At 42.6% G+C, this 14,530-nt stretch overlaps 1 protein-coding gene across 1 annotated transcript in view; it reads right to left on the bottom strand.

The window, feature by feature from the left end:
- LOC126241266 (uncharacterized) overlaps window positions 1–14,530 on the bottom strand; it is a 362,966-nt gene that overhangs the window by 95,142 nt on the left and 253,294 nt on the right. The window contains exon 4 of the mRNA XM_049947996.1: window positions 12,377–12,547. Coding sequence (XP_049803953.1) covers window positions 12,377–12,547 — 171 coding nt within the window. The remainder of the gene's footprint in view (window positions 1–12,376; window positions 12,548–14,530) is intronic.

The following is a 14,530-nucleotide window of genomic DNA, read 5'->3' as shown; positions in this document are numbered from 1 at the left end:
TTGTTGCAGATGTAGCGCTCGTGTGTGGTCTGGCATTGTCATGCTAAAGGAGAGGGTGCTCCACGTGTAAACGAAATCTTCGAGTTCGAAAATCGATAACAGCATGTTATTTCTCACGCATCGATGCACTTACGTTAGACTGCCATGTTACACGCTATAATACGGAGCTCTCTGGCGGCAGAGGTCTACAAATATGTAAACATGATGAATAAAGACGTAGAATATTAAAAACGTTTGCTTCATTTTAAAAAAAAACTTCAAGAATCTTCACATAAAAAAATCGGAGGCATTAGTTTTCAGTACGTCCTCGTAGTTGTGGTCTATAGTCCGGATACTCGTTTGATGCAGCTCTCCATCCTAGCCTATCCTGTGCAAGCCTCTTATTTCTGAACAAGTACTGCAACCTACAGCCATTTGAACCTGCTTTCTGTATTCAAGCCTTTGTCTCCACCTATAATTTTTACCATACACGCTTTCCACCATTACGAAATTGACGATTCATTTCTGCCTCAGGATATATCATGTAAATCGATCCCTTCTCTGAATCAAATCATGCTTTAAATTTCTTCTCTTTCCAATTCGATTCTGTACCCCTCGTTAGTTATTCGATTTCACTTCCTTACAAAGCTACACTTCCGGCAAATATCTCCGTTAAAAAATTCCTAACACTTAATTTGATGTTAGGTGCTAACAACGTCCCCTTTCTCACAAACGCTTTTCTTGCTATTGCAAGCGTGCATTTTATATCCCCTCTTTTTCTGTTATTATCAGTTATTTTTCTGCGTGAATAGCAGAACTCATCGACTAACTTAATTCCCTCGACCAATGCGCGAATGCAATCTGACAGTAAGTCGCTAATATTTGCACTATGTGCCCTCCACCGTGGACTGTACTCCGACTTCTACAATATGTGTGTATATTCTCTGGAATTTAACCCAATCGAATGTATGGAGGGCCCCAAAGTAGACTGAGTAAATCTTGCATCATTCCGATTTGTTGAACACGGTGAGCAGGGATCACATCATTCTGTGTATATCTATCAGCAGGTGATTTGTTTAGTTCCTACTTCGGCAGCTGACATGTCAGGTGTATTAAGTGTCTTATTAAATGTGACTGATGAATGCTTGTAGTGGTTTTGTTGACGATGACTCTGGTAGATGAGGGGAAAATGCGGTATAAACACAAGTCTATGTCGCTAACGTCAGTCTGGTGTAGAATTATGGAACATTTTTTACGCTGACGGCTTATGACCTTTTTGGAGAACTAAAATATCCTTTGTGTAAACCAAAATCATTCCATAGACAGAGTACTTGCGGAACTCAGCTCCGCTAGTCCATGAGATCCAGAGCGCCCCCATGTCGACGCCGTGTTCCTTGACTTCTACGAGGCAAGCGATACAATTCCGCATTGTCGTTTGAAATACGGCAGGCCCTTCCGTCCCATCATCTTATGGATGAAAGGCCCTTCAGGGCTATTCCTCTCTCATTATATCGATTATACAAAGTTTATTTATTGTGTGTGGGTCGATGTTTTATATGCGGATACAGCGACTGAGCACGATGTACTATAATGACCTGATACTGCAGTTCCTTTCGGGTTGCGGAGCTCTCTTCTTTTCCTCTGCTTTTTTCTGCCTCCTGTTTCATGGCCACTTGGTACAGCCGACGCAGGCGCTAAGGGATGTGTCAGCTTATCGAGGTCGTCGGTTCTTGGAAGAACGGGAGGAAAGGACGATTGAGCCTTCACTAATAGTCTTGGACGGGGGTAGCGAGCTTTGATGGACGCACGGTACTCGTGTGCGAAATGATGAGGGTCCAGAGAGCCAGCAGGATTTGTTTGCTCCCGTTCCTGGAACTGTGTGTGTGCGCGACCCTCTGGCGCCAGACGTAGGCCGCCTCCATTGTATATTGCATTGGTATGCTCCCAGCCCTGCGGATTCGTTGTTGTTGTGGTCTTCAGGCCTGAGACTGGTTTGATGCAGCTCTCCATGCTGCTCTATCCTGTGCAAGCTTCTTCATCTCCCAGTACCTACTGCAGCCTAGGCCCTTCTGAATCTGCTTAGTGTATTCATCTCTTGGTCTCCCTCTACGATTTTTACCCCCCCCCCCCCCCCGCCCCCCCTCCCCCCCGCTGCCCTCCAATACTAAATTGGTGATCCCTTGATGCCTCAGAACATGTCCTACCAACTGATCCCTTCTTCTAGTCAGGTTGTGCCACAAACTCCTCTTCTCCCCAATTCTATTCAATACCTCATCATTAGTTATGTGATCTACCCATCTAATGTTCAGCATTCTTCTGTAGCACCACATTTCGAAAGCTTCTATTCTCTTCTTGTCTAAACTATTATAGTCCATATTTCACTTCCATACATGGCTACACTCCATACAAATACTTTCAGAAATGACTTCCTGACGCTTAAATCAATACTCGATGTTAACAAATTTCTCTTCTTCAGAAACGATTTCCTTGACATTGCCAGTCTACATTTTATATCCTCTCTACTTCGACCATCATCAGTTATTTTGTTCCCTAAATAGCAAAACTCCTTTACTACTTTAAGTGTCTCATTTCTTAATCTAATACCCTCAGCATCACCCGACTTAATTCGACTACATTCCAGTATCCTCGTTTTGCTTTTGTTGATGTTCATCTTATACCCTCCATTCCGTTCAGCTGCTCTTGCAAGTCCTTTGCTGTCTCTGACAGAATTACAATGTCATCGGAAAACCTCAAAGTTTTTATTTCTTCTCCATGGATTTTAATGCCTACTCCGAACCTTTCTTTTGTTTCCTTTACTGCTTGCTCCATACACAGATTGAATAGCATCGGGGAGAGGCTACAACCCTGTCTCACTCCCTTCCCAACCACTGCTTCCCTTTCATGTCTCTCGACTCTTATAACTGCCATCTGCTTTCTGTACAAATTGTAAATAGCATTTCGCTCCCTGTATTTTACCCCCGCCACCTTAAGAATTTGAAAGAGAGTATTCCAGCCAACATTGTCAAAAGCTTTCTCTAAGTCTACAAATGCTAGAAATTTAGGTTTCCCTTTCCTTAATCTTTCTTCTAAGATAAGTCTTAGGGTCAGTATTGTCTCACGTGTTCCAACTTTGGAATCCAAACTGATCTTTCCCGAGGTCAGCTTCTACCAGTTTTTCCATTCGTCTGTAAAGAATTCGCGTTAGTATTTTGCAGCTGTGACTTATCAGACTGATAGTTCGGTAATTTTCACATCTGTCAACACCTGCTTTCTTTGGGATTGGAATTATTATATTCTTCTTGAAGTCTGTCTCATACATCTTGCTCACCAGATGGTAGAGTTTTGTCAGGACTGGCTCTCCCAAGGCTGTCAGTAGTTCTAATGGAATGTTGTCTACTCCCAGGGCCTTGTTTCGACTTAGGTCTTTCAGTGCTCTGTCGAACTCTTCACGCAGCATCATATCTCCCATTTCATCTTCATCTACATCCTCTTCCATTTCTATAATATTGTCCTCAAGAATATCGCCCTTGTATAAACCTTCTATATACTCCTTCCACCTTTCTGCTTTCCCTTCTTTGCTTAGTACTGGGTTTCCATCTGAGCTCTTGATATTCATGAAAGTGGTTCTCTTTTCTCCAAAGGTCTCTTTAATTTTCGTGTAGGGTGTATCTATCTTACTCCTCGTGAGATAAGCCTCTACATCCGTACATTTGTCCTCTAGCCATCCCTGCTTAGCCATTTTGAACTTCCTGTCGATCTCATTTTTGAGACGTATGTATTCCTTTTTGCCTACTTCATTTTCTGCATTTTTGTATTTTCTCCTTTCATCAATTAATTTCAGTATCTCTTCTGTTACCCAAGGATTTCTACTAGCCCTCATCTTTTTACCTTCTTGATCCTCTGCTGCCTTCACTATTTCATCCCTCAAAGTTACCCATTCTTCTTCTACTGTATTTCTTTCCCCCGTTCCTGTCAATTGTTCCCTTAGTCTCTCCCTGAAGCTCTGTACAACCTCTGGTTCTTTCAGCTTATCCAGGTCCCATCTCTTTAAATTCCCACCTTTTTGCAGTTTCTTCAGTTTTAATCTACACAATAGATTGTGGTCAGAGTCCCCTGGAAATGTCTTACAATTTAAAACCTGGTTCCTATATCTCTGTCTTACCATTATATAATCTATCTGAAACCTTCTATTATCTCCAGGGTTCTTCCATGTATACAGCCTTCTTTCATGATTCTTGAACCAAGTGTTAGCTATGATTAAGTTATGCTCTGTGCAAAATTCTACCAGGCAGCTTCCTCCTTCATTTCTTAGTCCTAATCCATATTCTCCTACTACATTTCCTGCTCTTCCTTTTCCTACTGTGAATTCCAGTCACCCATGACTATTAAATTTTCGTTTCCTTTCACTACCTGAATAATTTCTTTTACCTCATCATAATTTTCATCAATTTCTTCATCATCTGCAGAGCTAGTTGGCATATAAACTTGTACTACTGTAGTAGGTATGGGCTTCGTGTCTATCTTGGCCACAATAATGCGTTCACTATGCTGTTTGTAGTAGCTTACCCGAACTCCTATTTTCCTATTCATTATTAAACCTACTCCTGCATTACCCCTATTTGATTTTGTATTTATAACCCTGTATTCACCTGACCAAAAGTCGTGTTCCTCCTGCCACCGAACTTCCCTAATTCCCACTATATCTAACTTTAACCTATCTATTTCCCTTTTTAAATTTTCTAACCTACCTGCCCGATTAAGGGATCTGACATTCCATGCTCCGACCCGTAGAACGCCAGTTTTCTTTCTCCTGACAGGGACGTCCTCTTGAATAGTCCCCGCCCGGAGATCCGAATGGGGGACTATTTTACCTCCGGAATATTTTACCCAAGAGGATGCCATCATCATTTAATCATACAGTAAAGCTGCATGCCCTCGGGAAAAATTGCGGCTGTAGTTTCCCCTTGCTTTCGGCCGTTCGCAGTATCACAACAGCAAGGCCGTTTTGGTTAGTGTTACAAGGCCGGATCAGTCAATCATCCAGACTGTTGCCCCTGCAACTACTGAAAAGGCTGCTGCCCCTCTTCAGGAACCACATGTTTGTCTGGCCTCTCAATAGATACCCCTCCGTTGTGGTTGCACCTACGGTACGGCTATCTGTATCATTGAGGCACGCAAGCCTCCCCACCAACGGCAAGGTCCATGGTTCAGGGGGGGGGGGGGGGGGCTACGGCTTCCCGCGCGCGAAATCTGCGAGCTCGGTGATTGATTGGTGACTAGGCTGTAGCCTCAGCTCACGTTTGCGGGCGCCGTTTACTCTGGAGGGAAACTTATCAATTGGAGAATGCTGTTTAAGTGTATGTGTGGTAAAGTCCATCGCACTAGTTTCGATGGTATAATTGGCACGGAGTTTGCCGCTCGGCCAACATGGGCAGTTACGGGATTTTGGAGGTTTAGGATGGTTGCTGTGGGGAGCGAGGGCATTTCTCTTCCGGACCATTGGAGAGACTAGTTCGGCGTCATCGCGACCGCTGGACGCATTTTGCGGACGCGCTGCTTTCGTGGACTTTGCTCCGGCGTCATTTGACAGTCCTGGTGTGTAGCCGTCCTGATCGCAGCATCGGCCTCCAACCCTTCATAGCCAAGTAATTAATAGGCTGTTCAAATGTCCCCTCTGTAGCGAATCAATTGTGCATACTCAAGAGTAGTCTTTCACGAGTGATCAATCACTGGTGCATAGTGTACTAATTCATGTCTGATCTCGTTGCCCTCCGGTACACACTATGTTGCACGGTATCTGAAAGAGAGCAGTAGGGACCCCCTGGTGAATACTGCCAACCGCACGGTCTCGGATTTATATATATATATATATATATATATATATATATATATATATATATATATATATATATATATTAGAGGAACTTGGACTTGACTCCAAAACACTAAGGCTTATCAAAGAATCACTGACAGACACTGTATCTAAAGTTAAATTCAGGGGAGAAATCTCTGAACCTTTTCTCATAAAAACTGGAGTACGTCAAGGTGACGGGCTATCTCCATTTTTGTTTAATATAGTCCTGGATAAAGTCATTAAGGAATGGGAAAAAGAATTAAAAAATCAATCCTACTGGAAACCAATCCATCTTGGTAGAACCAAAGACAACGTGGAGATATCTTGTTTAGCATTCGCGGACGACTTGGCCATACTTGCAGATGATGAAGAAATCGCCACCAAACAAATAGAGATCCTTAAGGAATGCGCGGATAAAGTAGGTTTACAAATTTCGTTTCAAAAGACAGAATTTTTCTGTACAAAATTCCATATACACAGTTTGAACACAAAATATCGAAAAATAAATAGAGTAAAACATTTTAAATACCTAGGTGAAATTTTGGAGCCAACCGGAGGAGAGAAAGTTGCACAGAAGATCAGACAACAGAAAATGAAGAGAGCATATGGTATGACACATGAAATATACAATAAAAAATGCATCTCCTCGAACACAAAAATCAGACACTACTGCGCAGTAATTAAGCCAGCAGCACTATATGCTAGTGAAACGCTCACACTCCACACAAAATGTGATTTAGAAAAAATACTAAAAGAAGAACGGAAAATTATGAGAAATATTTTAGGTCCAAAATTAACAGAAGAAGGATACCGGATACAATCAAGAAGAACCACAGAAACTATATCAAACCTGGCAGCAGACATAAGAAGGCGAAGATTAAAATTTTATGGACATGTCACTAGACTTCCCCCCACACGACTCACCAACAGAATTCTCACTTACATAGAAAAAGTCAAATCAACAACACCATGGATTAGCCAAGTAAAATTAGATTTACAAAAAGCAAATATTGAACTTAAAGATGTCAAAGATAGAAAAACTTTTAGAAATAAGGTGGAAAAGTGGAATGTATTGTCGGAGAAGGAAGCACTAAAGAGACCAGGAACAAAATGGACAGAAGAAAGAAAAAGAAAACATGGAGAACGAATGAAAGAAGTATGGAAGAAACGACGTCAGAAAGCTTTGTGTGATCCTTCTGGGTCCATTCGCGATAAGTATATATATATATATATATATATATATATATATATATATATATATAGGGTGTTACGAAAAGGTACGGCCAAACTTTCAGGAAACATTCCTCACACACAAATTAAGAAAAGATGTTATGTGGACATGTGTCCGGAAACGCTTAATTTCCATGTTAGAGCTCATTTTAGTTTCGTCAGTATATACTGTACTTCCTCGATTCACCGCCATGATTTCATACGGGATACTATACCTGTGCTGCTAGAACATGTGCCTTTACGAGTACGACACAACATGTGGTTCATGCACGATGGAGCTCCTGCACATTTCAGTCGAAGTGTTCGTACGCTTCTCAACAACAGATTCGGTGACCGATGGATTGGTAGAGGCGGACCAATTCCATGGCCTCGGCGCTCTCCTGACCTCAAACCTCTTGACTTTCATTTATGGGGGCATTTGAAAGCTCTTGTCTACGCAACACCGGTACCAAATGTAGAGACTTTTCGTGCTCGTATTGTGGACGGCTGTGATACAATACGGCATTCGCCAGGGCTGCATCAGCGCATCAGGGATTCCATGAGATGGAGGGTGGATGCATCTATCCTCGCTAACGGAGGACATTTTGAACATTTCTTGTAACAAAGTGTTTGAAGTCACGCTGGTACGTTCTGTTGCTGTGTGTTTCCATTCCACGATAAATGTGATTTGAAGAGAAGTAATAAAATGAGCTCTAACATGGAAAGTAAGCGTTTCCGGACACATGTCCACATAACATATTTTCTTTCTTTGTGTGTGAGGAATGTTTCCTGAAAGTTTGGCCGTACCTTTTTGTAACAAACTGCATATATATATATATATATATATATATATATATATATATATATATATATATATATATATAAGGAGATTACAGAGTATCAGACCAGATCTGTGACTGGATTCAGAACTTCCTTGCATACAGAACTCTACGCGTCGCTATTAAGGGAACTAAAAGGTGATACCGGGTGCACCCTAAGGGAGGGTTGTAGGGCAGTTGCTGTTTACAGTTGACATTAACAATATAGATGGAGGCTCCGGAAGGCTATTCGCAAACGATGCTTTATTCTACAGGAACCCTGGAAAACTATAGCGAAACGCAGTTAAGACCTACAGAGAATAGACTACTGGTTGCCGTGACTGGCAACTGACCGTGGAACGTACTGCGCACAAATACGGGAAGAGATCCGTTACTGTTCGATTAGACCAGTGGGCATCAAACTTTTCTGCTTAAGAGCCTATTATACAACTGACATTTCAAGGCGATACTTCAGGCGCATAGGAAGTGGGGGGTGGGAGGGGGGCGGGGGCGGTGTGGTAAAGAGATCCAGGCCTCTCAGATTGAGATTCAGTTTTCACCAAACCATGATTATTGATAGTTTCTTACCAGTTACACATTTTGAATACACATATTATGAGGTACCATAATGGAACTACATGCATTTTTCTGAAGGCTTAGAAAGTGATCAGTTTCCCGTACCTATGCGGGAATTGTGCCCAGTGCAATCGGAACAGGATCACATGGGCCGCGTGGTCTGACGCGTCTTGTCACAGTCCGCGCGGCGTCCCCCGTCGGAGGTTCGAGTCCTCCCTTGGGCATGGGTGTGTGTGTTGTCCATGGCATAAGGTAGTTTAAGTTAGATTACGTAGTGCGTAAGCTTAGGGGTCGATGACGTCAGCAGTTTGGTCCTACAAGATTTTACCACAAATTTCCAATTTTCCAGGATCCCATGTTTCTTTCCTGATACACGGATACTTTCATTCCCTAGTACCAGAAAGAATACCAAGTGGCTGCAGCAGACGGTTTACAATCGGACTTTGTATTAGGCCAAATAGAACTGAACATAAACCAGATTAAATAAAATTATTTAATTAATTCAAAATTGTCACAGAGGGACATGATGGCAGATGAAAGCTTTGTATATGAAATGGGTTACATGTCATTTTTTCCGATGCATTATGCATATTTTTTGGAAGTAACGACCTCTTATTGGGGTGAACGCCTTCGCCACTTTTCCAGACAAGTAGTGTGGCAACTTTTCCCCATCGAACGTCATGTCAGCATCAGTGATTCACAGAAGAGGCTATCAAACTGAAATAACTAACACAGAACACCATTTGTAGATCAAAAGACGTTGTCTAACATTGATATTTTAAAACAATTATTACTCTCGATACAAATGAGGTAACAAGAATAATATAGATCACTTATCTTACATTGTATTGTATGTCAACCAGGGACTAGAAACGACGGAGAGGCTCCGTCCCCGCCGCAGCCGCAGTGGTCCACAACCCCACGACGACTACCGCAGTCCACTTCACCCCTCCGCCGCCCCACACCGAACCCAGGGTTATTGTACGGTTCGGCCCCCGGAGTAATGGTGGTGTACGCGTACGTGGAGAACATGTTTGCGCAGCAATCGCCGACATAGTGTAACTGAGGCGGAACAAGGGGAACCAGCCCGCATTCGCAGAGGCATATGGAAAACCGCCTAAAAACCACCCACAGACTGGCCAGTTCACCGGATCTCGACTCAAATCCGCCGGGCGGATTCGTGCCGAGGACCAGGCGCTCCTTCCCGCCCGGAAAGCCGTGCGTTAGACCGCACGGCCAACTAGGCGGGCTTATTTACATTAGACGAGTCAAAAACAAGAACGTTTTGGCTAAAAAATAGCGGAACAAGCTTCCTCTGTTGATCTCGCTGATACAAATTGTGATGTACATTATGTAGGTCTATATTAGAACAAGTCTGGCCACTTCTCGGCAGGCAGTAGCGCTTTTAAGGGCAAAAAATATGCAATAACTATGTTTCTCGTCCTGATCACTTTACCATACCTTACCCTACCGATCCTACTGTTAATTGGTAACCAACATAAAATAGTATGTTATACGGTAGGCAGTATAAACGCCTGGATACTTACACGGAAATTAACATCGTCGGTTGGAATAGTTGTGCACAATGTGCACGGTAACAATTATTGATTTACATGAAATAAAATCGTCATAACTTCTGAACGGTTTGCGTCAGAATGTTCAAACTTCACGGCTGGTTGCGGGTCATGATGGTAATTAGTATGCATTGTGTGGTTTAGTTTAGCGATGAAGCCAACTTTCATCTGGATAGGTTCGTCAATAAGCAAAACTGGCGCATTTGGGGGACTGAGAAACCGCATCTCGCGATCGAGAAATCTCTTCACCCTCAATGGGTGACTGTGTGGTGTGCAATGTCCAGTCACGGAACAATCGGAGCGATATTCCTTGATGGCACGGTGACAACCGAACGGTACTTGAAGGTTTTGGAAGATGATTTCATCTACATTATCGAAAGTGACCATGGTTTCGACAAGATGTGGTTCATGCAAGCCGAAGCTCGACCCCATCGAAGCAGGAGAGAGTATTTGATGTCCTGGAGGAACACTTTGGGGGTCGCATTCTGGCTCTGGCCGCCATATTCTCCGGATCTGAATACATGCGACTCCTTTTTGTGGGGCTGTATTAAAGACAAAGCGTACAGCAATAACCCCAATAATCATTCCTGAGCTGAAAACAGCCATTCAGGACGTCATCGACAGCATCGATGTTCGACACTTCACCGGGTCATGCAGAATTTCACTATTCGTCTGCGCCACATCATCGCTAAGGATGGCAGGCACATCAAAGACGTCAGAACCTAAATCCGAATATCGGTAGTGATGTTTACATGTTGTGTAAAGTGTGTGCACGCTTGTTGGTAACTAATTTACGTTTTCTTTTCATATGGTTCAGTAATTGTCTCCCTGTATATGCAGCAGCATGAGATCCAATATACCGATAAATGCAGTGAAGTGGTATCGCATTTGAGGTCAGTAGCACAGTATATAACAAGACATGAACGATTCAGGTGACAGAGGATGGAAAGCGGTATAAAGGCAGTCGGCGCTCTGTGGTGTTAGTGTGTGCGTATGTGCTTCTACTGCAGATAGGAAACACACACTATAAGTACAGTCCGTGTTGTGTACGTAAAACACGATTGTGAAAATACCACGCGGGACACAGTTATCATGTAATGAAAAAGCAAAAATCGCCACTTACAAGGAAATGGGACTCTCTAATCGTCAAACTGCCACGAAGTTCAACTGTTTAGGTGGAGTGATCGATAATTTCGTTTGGGCGCACGATATAAGCATAACGAACAATTTGGGCAAAGTAGAAAATTATCAGAGGCACCGAAAAGGTTGTTGTTGTTGAGGTCTTCAGTCCTGAGACTGGTTTAATGCAGCTGTCCACGCTACTCTGTCCTGTGCAAGCCTCTTCATCTCCCAGTACCTACCGCAGCCTACATCCTCCTGAATCTGCTTAGTGTATTCATCTCTTGGTCTCCCTCTACGATTTTTACGCTCCACGCTGCCCTCCAGTACTAAATTGGTGATCCCTTGATGCCTCAGAACATGTCCTACCAACTGATCCCTTCTTCTAGTCAGGTTGTGCCACAAACTCCTCTTCTCCCGAATTCTATTCAGTACCTCCTCATTAGTTACGTGATCTACCCATCTAATCTTCAGCATTCTTCCGTAGCACCACATTTCGAAAGCTTCTATTCTCTTCTTGTCTAAACTGTTTATCGTCCACGTTTCACTTCCATACATGGCTACACTGCATACAAATACTTTCAGAAACGACTTCCTGACACTTAAATCAATACTCGATGTAAACAAATTTCTCTTCTTCAGAAACGCTTTTCTTGCCATTGCCAGTCTACCTTTTATATCCTCTCTACTTCGACCATCATCAGTTATTTTGCTCCCCAAATAGCAAAACTCCTTTACTACTTTAAGTGTCTCATTTCCTAATCTAATACCCTCAGCATCACCCGACTTAATTCGACTACATTCCATTATCCTCGTTTTGCTTTTGTTGATGTTCATCTTATATCTTCCTTTCAAGACACTGTCCATTCCGTTCAACTGCTCTTCCAAGTTCTTTGCTGTCTCTGACAGAATTACAATGTCATCGGCGAACCTCAAAGTTTTTATTTCTTCTCCATGGATTTTAATACCTACTCCGAACTTTTCTTTCGTTTCCTTTACTGCTTGCTCACTATACAGATTGAATAGCATCGGGGAGAGGCGACAACACTGTCTCACTGTCTTCCCAGCCACTGCTTCCTTACTGGGAAGGGAACCCAAGCGTTACTGTTGCGCAAAGCAAGGGCCACAAACAGTTGTTGTTCTAAACTTGTTGTTGAGGACGAAAGTCTAATATGTCAACAAGCTAATGCATTTGTTTATGCCTCTGGTACAAGTAAAAAGTGGTTTGAAGGCAGGAAGGCACTCACCCAGAACTGCGCGGCGAGCTGGTCGTATGCGTCCGCGCCGCGCCGCGGTGGGGCCGCCAGCACGAGCACGTGGACGGCGTGGTGGCGCGCGAGGACGGCCCGCGACAGCTGCAGCACCTGCTGCCGGTCCCCGCCGTCGCACGCGAGCGCCTCCGCCGCGCCCGGACCAACCTGCCACAGAGCGCCCCACAGGTCCAGCACTGCCTCCTTCCACCGTCCGCAACGTCTCCTCCCGTTCCAGCTAAGTACGACTGTTGATATTTTTAAAAATATCGCGAATCCGATATATCGATATTTAAAGTTATTATCGGCTCTCAGGATGTCGACATAGGCATCGACAAATCGACGGAAGTAATATCGACCGACTGGCCTAGAAAAATACCGACTGCACATTGCAAATATACTGCCAGTTTTAAGGCTGCATATTTAAGTATTGATTTATTATTAAATATTCTGTACATCAACATGCTAGCAGCCTGACTACCCACCTTAGAGCAGAATTGAAAGGAAAACGATGCACGTTCACGCTTGGCGAGAACCACTTCGCTGACAATAGTGTAATGTTGATGCATTAAGTTGTTCTGAAAGCGGTGCTGATATTCAAGATAATAAAAGCGGGTTAAAAGCTGTGAGCTATCTGGGGAAGTTATCCTTGCATTACTGAGCAACTGTTTCACCAGGTATCCAGTCTAGTTTAGCAAATTGCCAACCAGACTAACATTAATTATAATCTTTTAATAGTCACCTTACTACAACCAGCGATATATATATATATATATATATATATATATATATATATATATATATATAGAATTTAAATAAAAAGAAATAAATCAGTTTATATTTAAACATATATTTTAACATTGATCATTGTACCGTTAAAATTTTGAGCATACTAAACTTGATTCATAACTAAACTGGTGCCTTATTTAGGATTGTGAAAACGTGAGTTTGTAATCTTACGGAACACATCAAATATGGAGCCAAGATTGAGAGACTGCATACAACACCGCATTCATAAAATAACACACAAAGAACGTTGAAACATATCCAAGAGGAAATTAACCACAACCAACCGATTCAATTATCACCCAAAGAAGTTACGTTCGTAGCGCAATCCTGTCCGTCATGTAATTACCACACACTGGTATACTAAATTCATACTAACTCTCTGTGAAATCTTCCCAAAATGAATAGCTGAGGGCTACTTTGATGATTACACCACATGCTTCACGTGGTCAACTTGGTTTACACAAAGATGTAACTCCACAATAATTTTGATAATTAAAATAAATTAGATCGAAAAGCAATTTACAAAAGAAAAACCTCAAACTGGTTACTATCATCTTACTATTAACCTGATGGGTCAAACAATTGTATAAGCACGTGGTACTGGTCTCACAAAGTACACCCCACGTGGGTTGAACAGAAAGAAAAGTTGCTATATTGAAAAATATTGTCAAGACGAGACGTTATAATCTCACGCACATTCGCATTTAAGATTGATGATCTTAGTTAGAGTTACTGATCAACACATGGTTCCACTTTACTAACAAAGTAGTGACAAAGCAACTACTGGAAGATATTCTGAACTTCACACTCGAAATACATTGCACTGCAATTTAAGATAACATTAGATATTTTAGAGCTAAACCTGAAATAAAGGTGATTAAATTTTCAGTTAGGCTGAACTTAAGAAATCCATTGTCCTACGGACTTAGCAGAGACGTGCTTAGCCAGATATCTTACCACTTCAGACGCTCGCCACGGACAGAGTACCCTGTGCTCCTACCGAGCGTGCTTTCCAGCACTGGGCGGTTGTCTTAGGTTAGAGAGCCACAGGGAAACACGGAAACGGATTCAATCTCAAAGGGTGTAGGTCGAACACAAAAAGAACGTAGATCTAGGAACCATAGCTACAACAGTTGTAAATTGTCGTACCTGTGTTGGGAAAATACCAGAGCTCCAGTCGCTAATAGAAAGCACTGATGTCCAAATCGTTATTGGCACTGAAAGCTGGCTAAACCTGGAGATAATTTCAGCCAAAATTTTTGCGAAGGACGTAACAGAGGCCAGAAACGATAGACCAGATGCAGTGGGCAGTGATGTTTTTGTTGCTGTTAGAAGTACTTTATCTTGTAGTGAAATTGAAGT

This window comes from Schistocerca nitens, chromosome 1 (genome assembly GCF_023898315.1).
Source record: "Schistocerca nitens isolate TAMUIC-IGC-003100 chromosome 1, iqSchNite1.1, whole genome shotgun sequence".
NCBI classification, from domain to species: Eukaryota; Metazoa; Arthropoda; class Insecta; order Orthoptera; family Acrididae; genus Schistocerca; species Schistocerca nitens.
The sequence above is the reverse complement of the archived record's forward strand: the minus strand, read 5'-3'. Positions and strand labels throughout refer to the sequence as shown.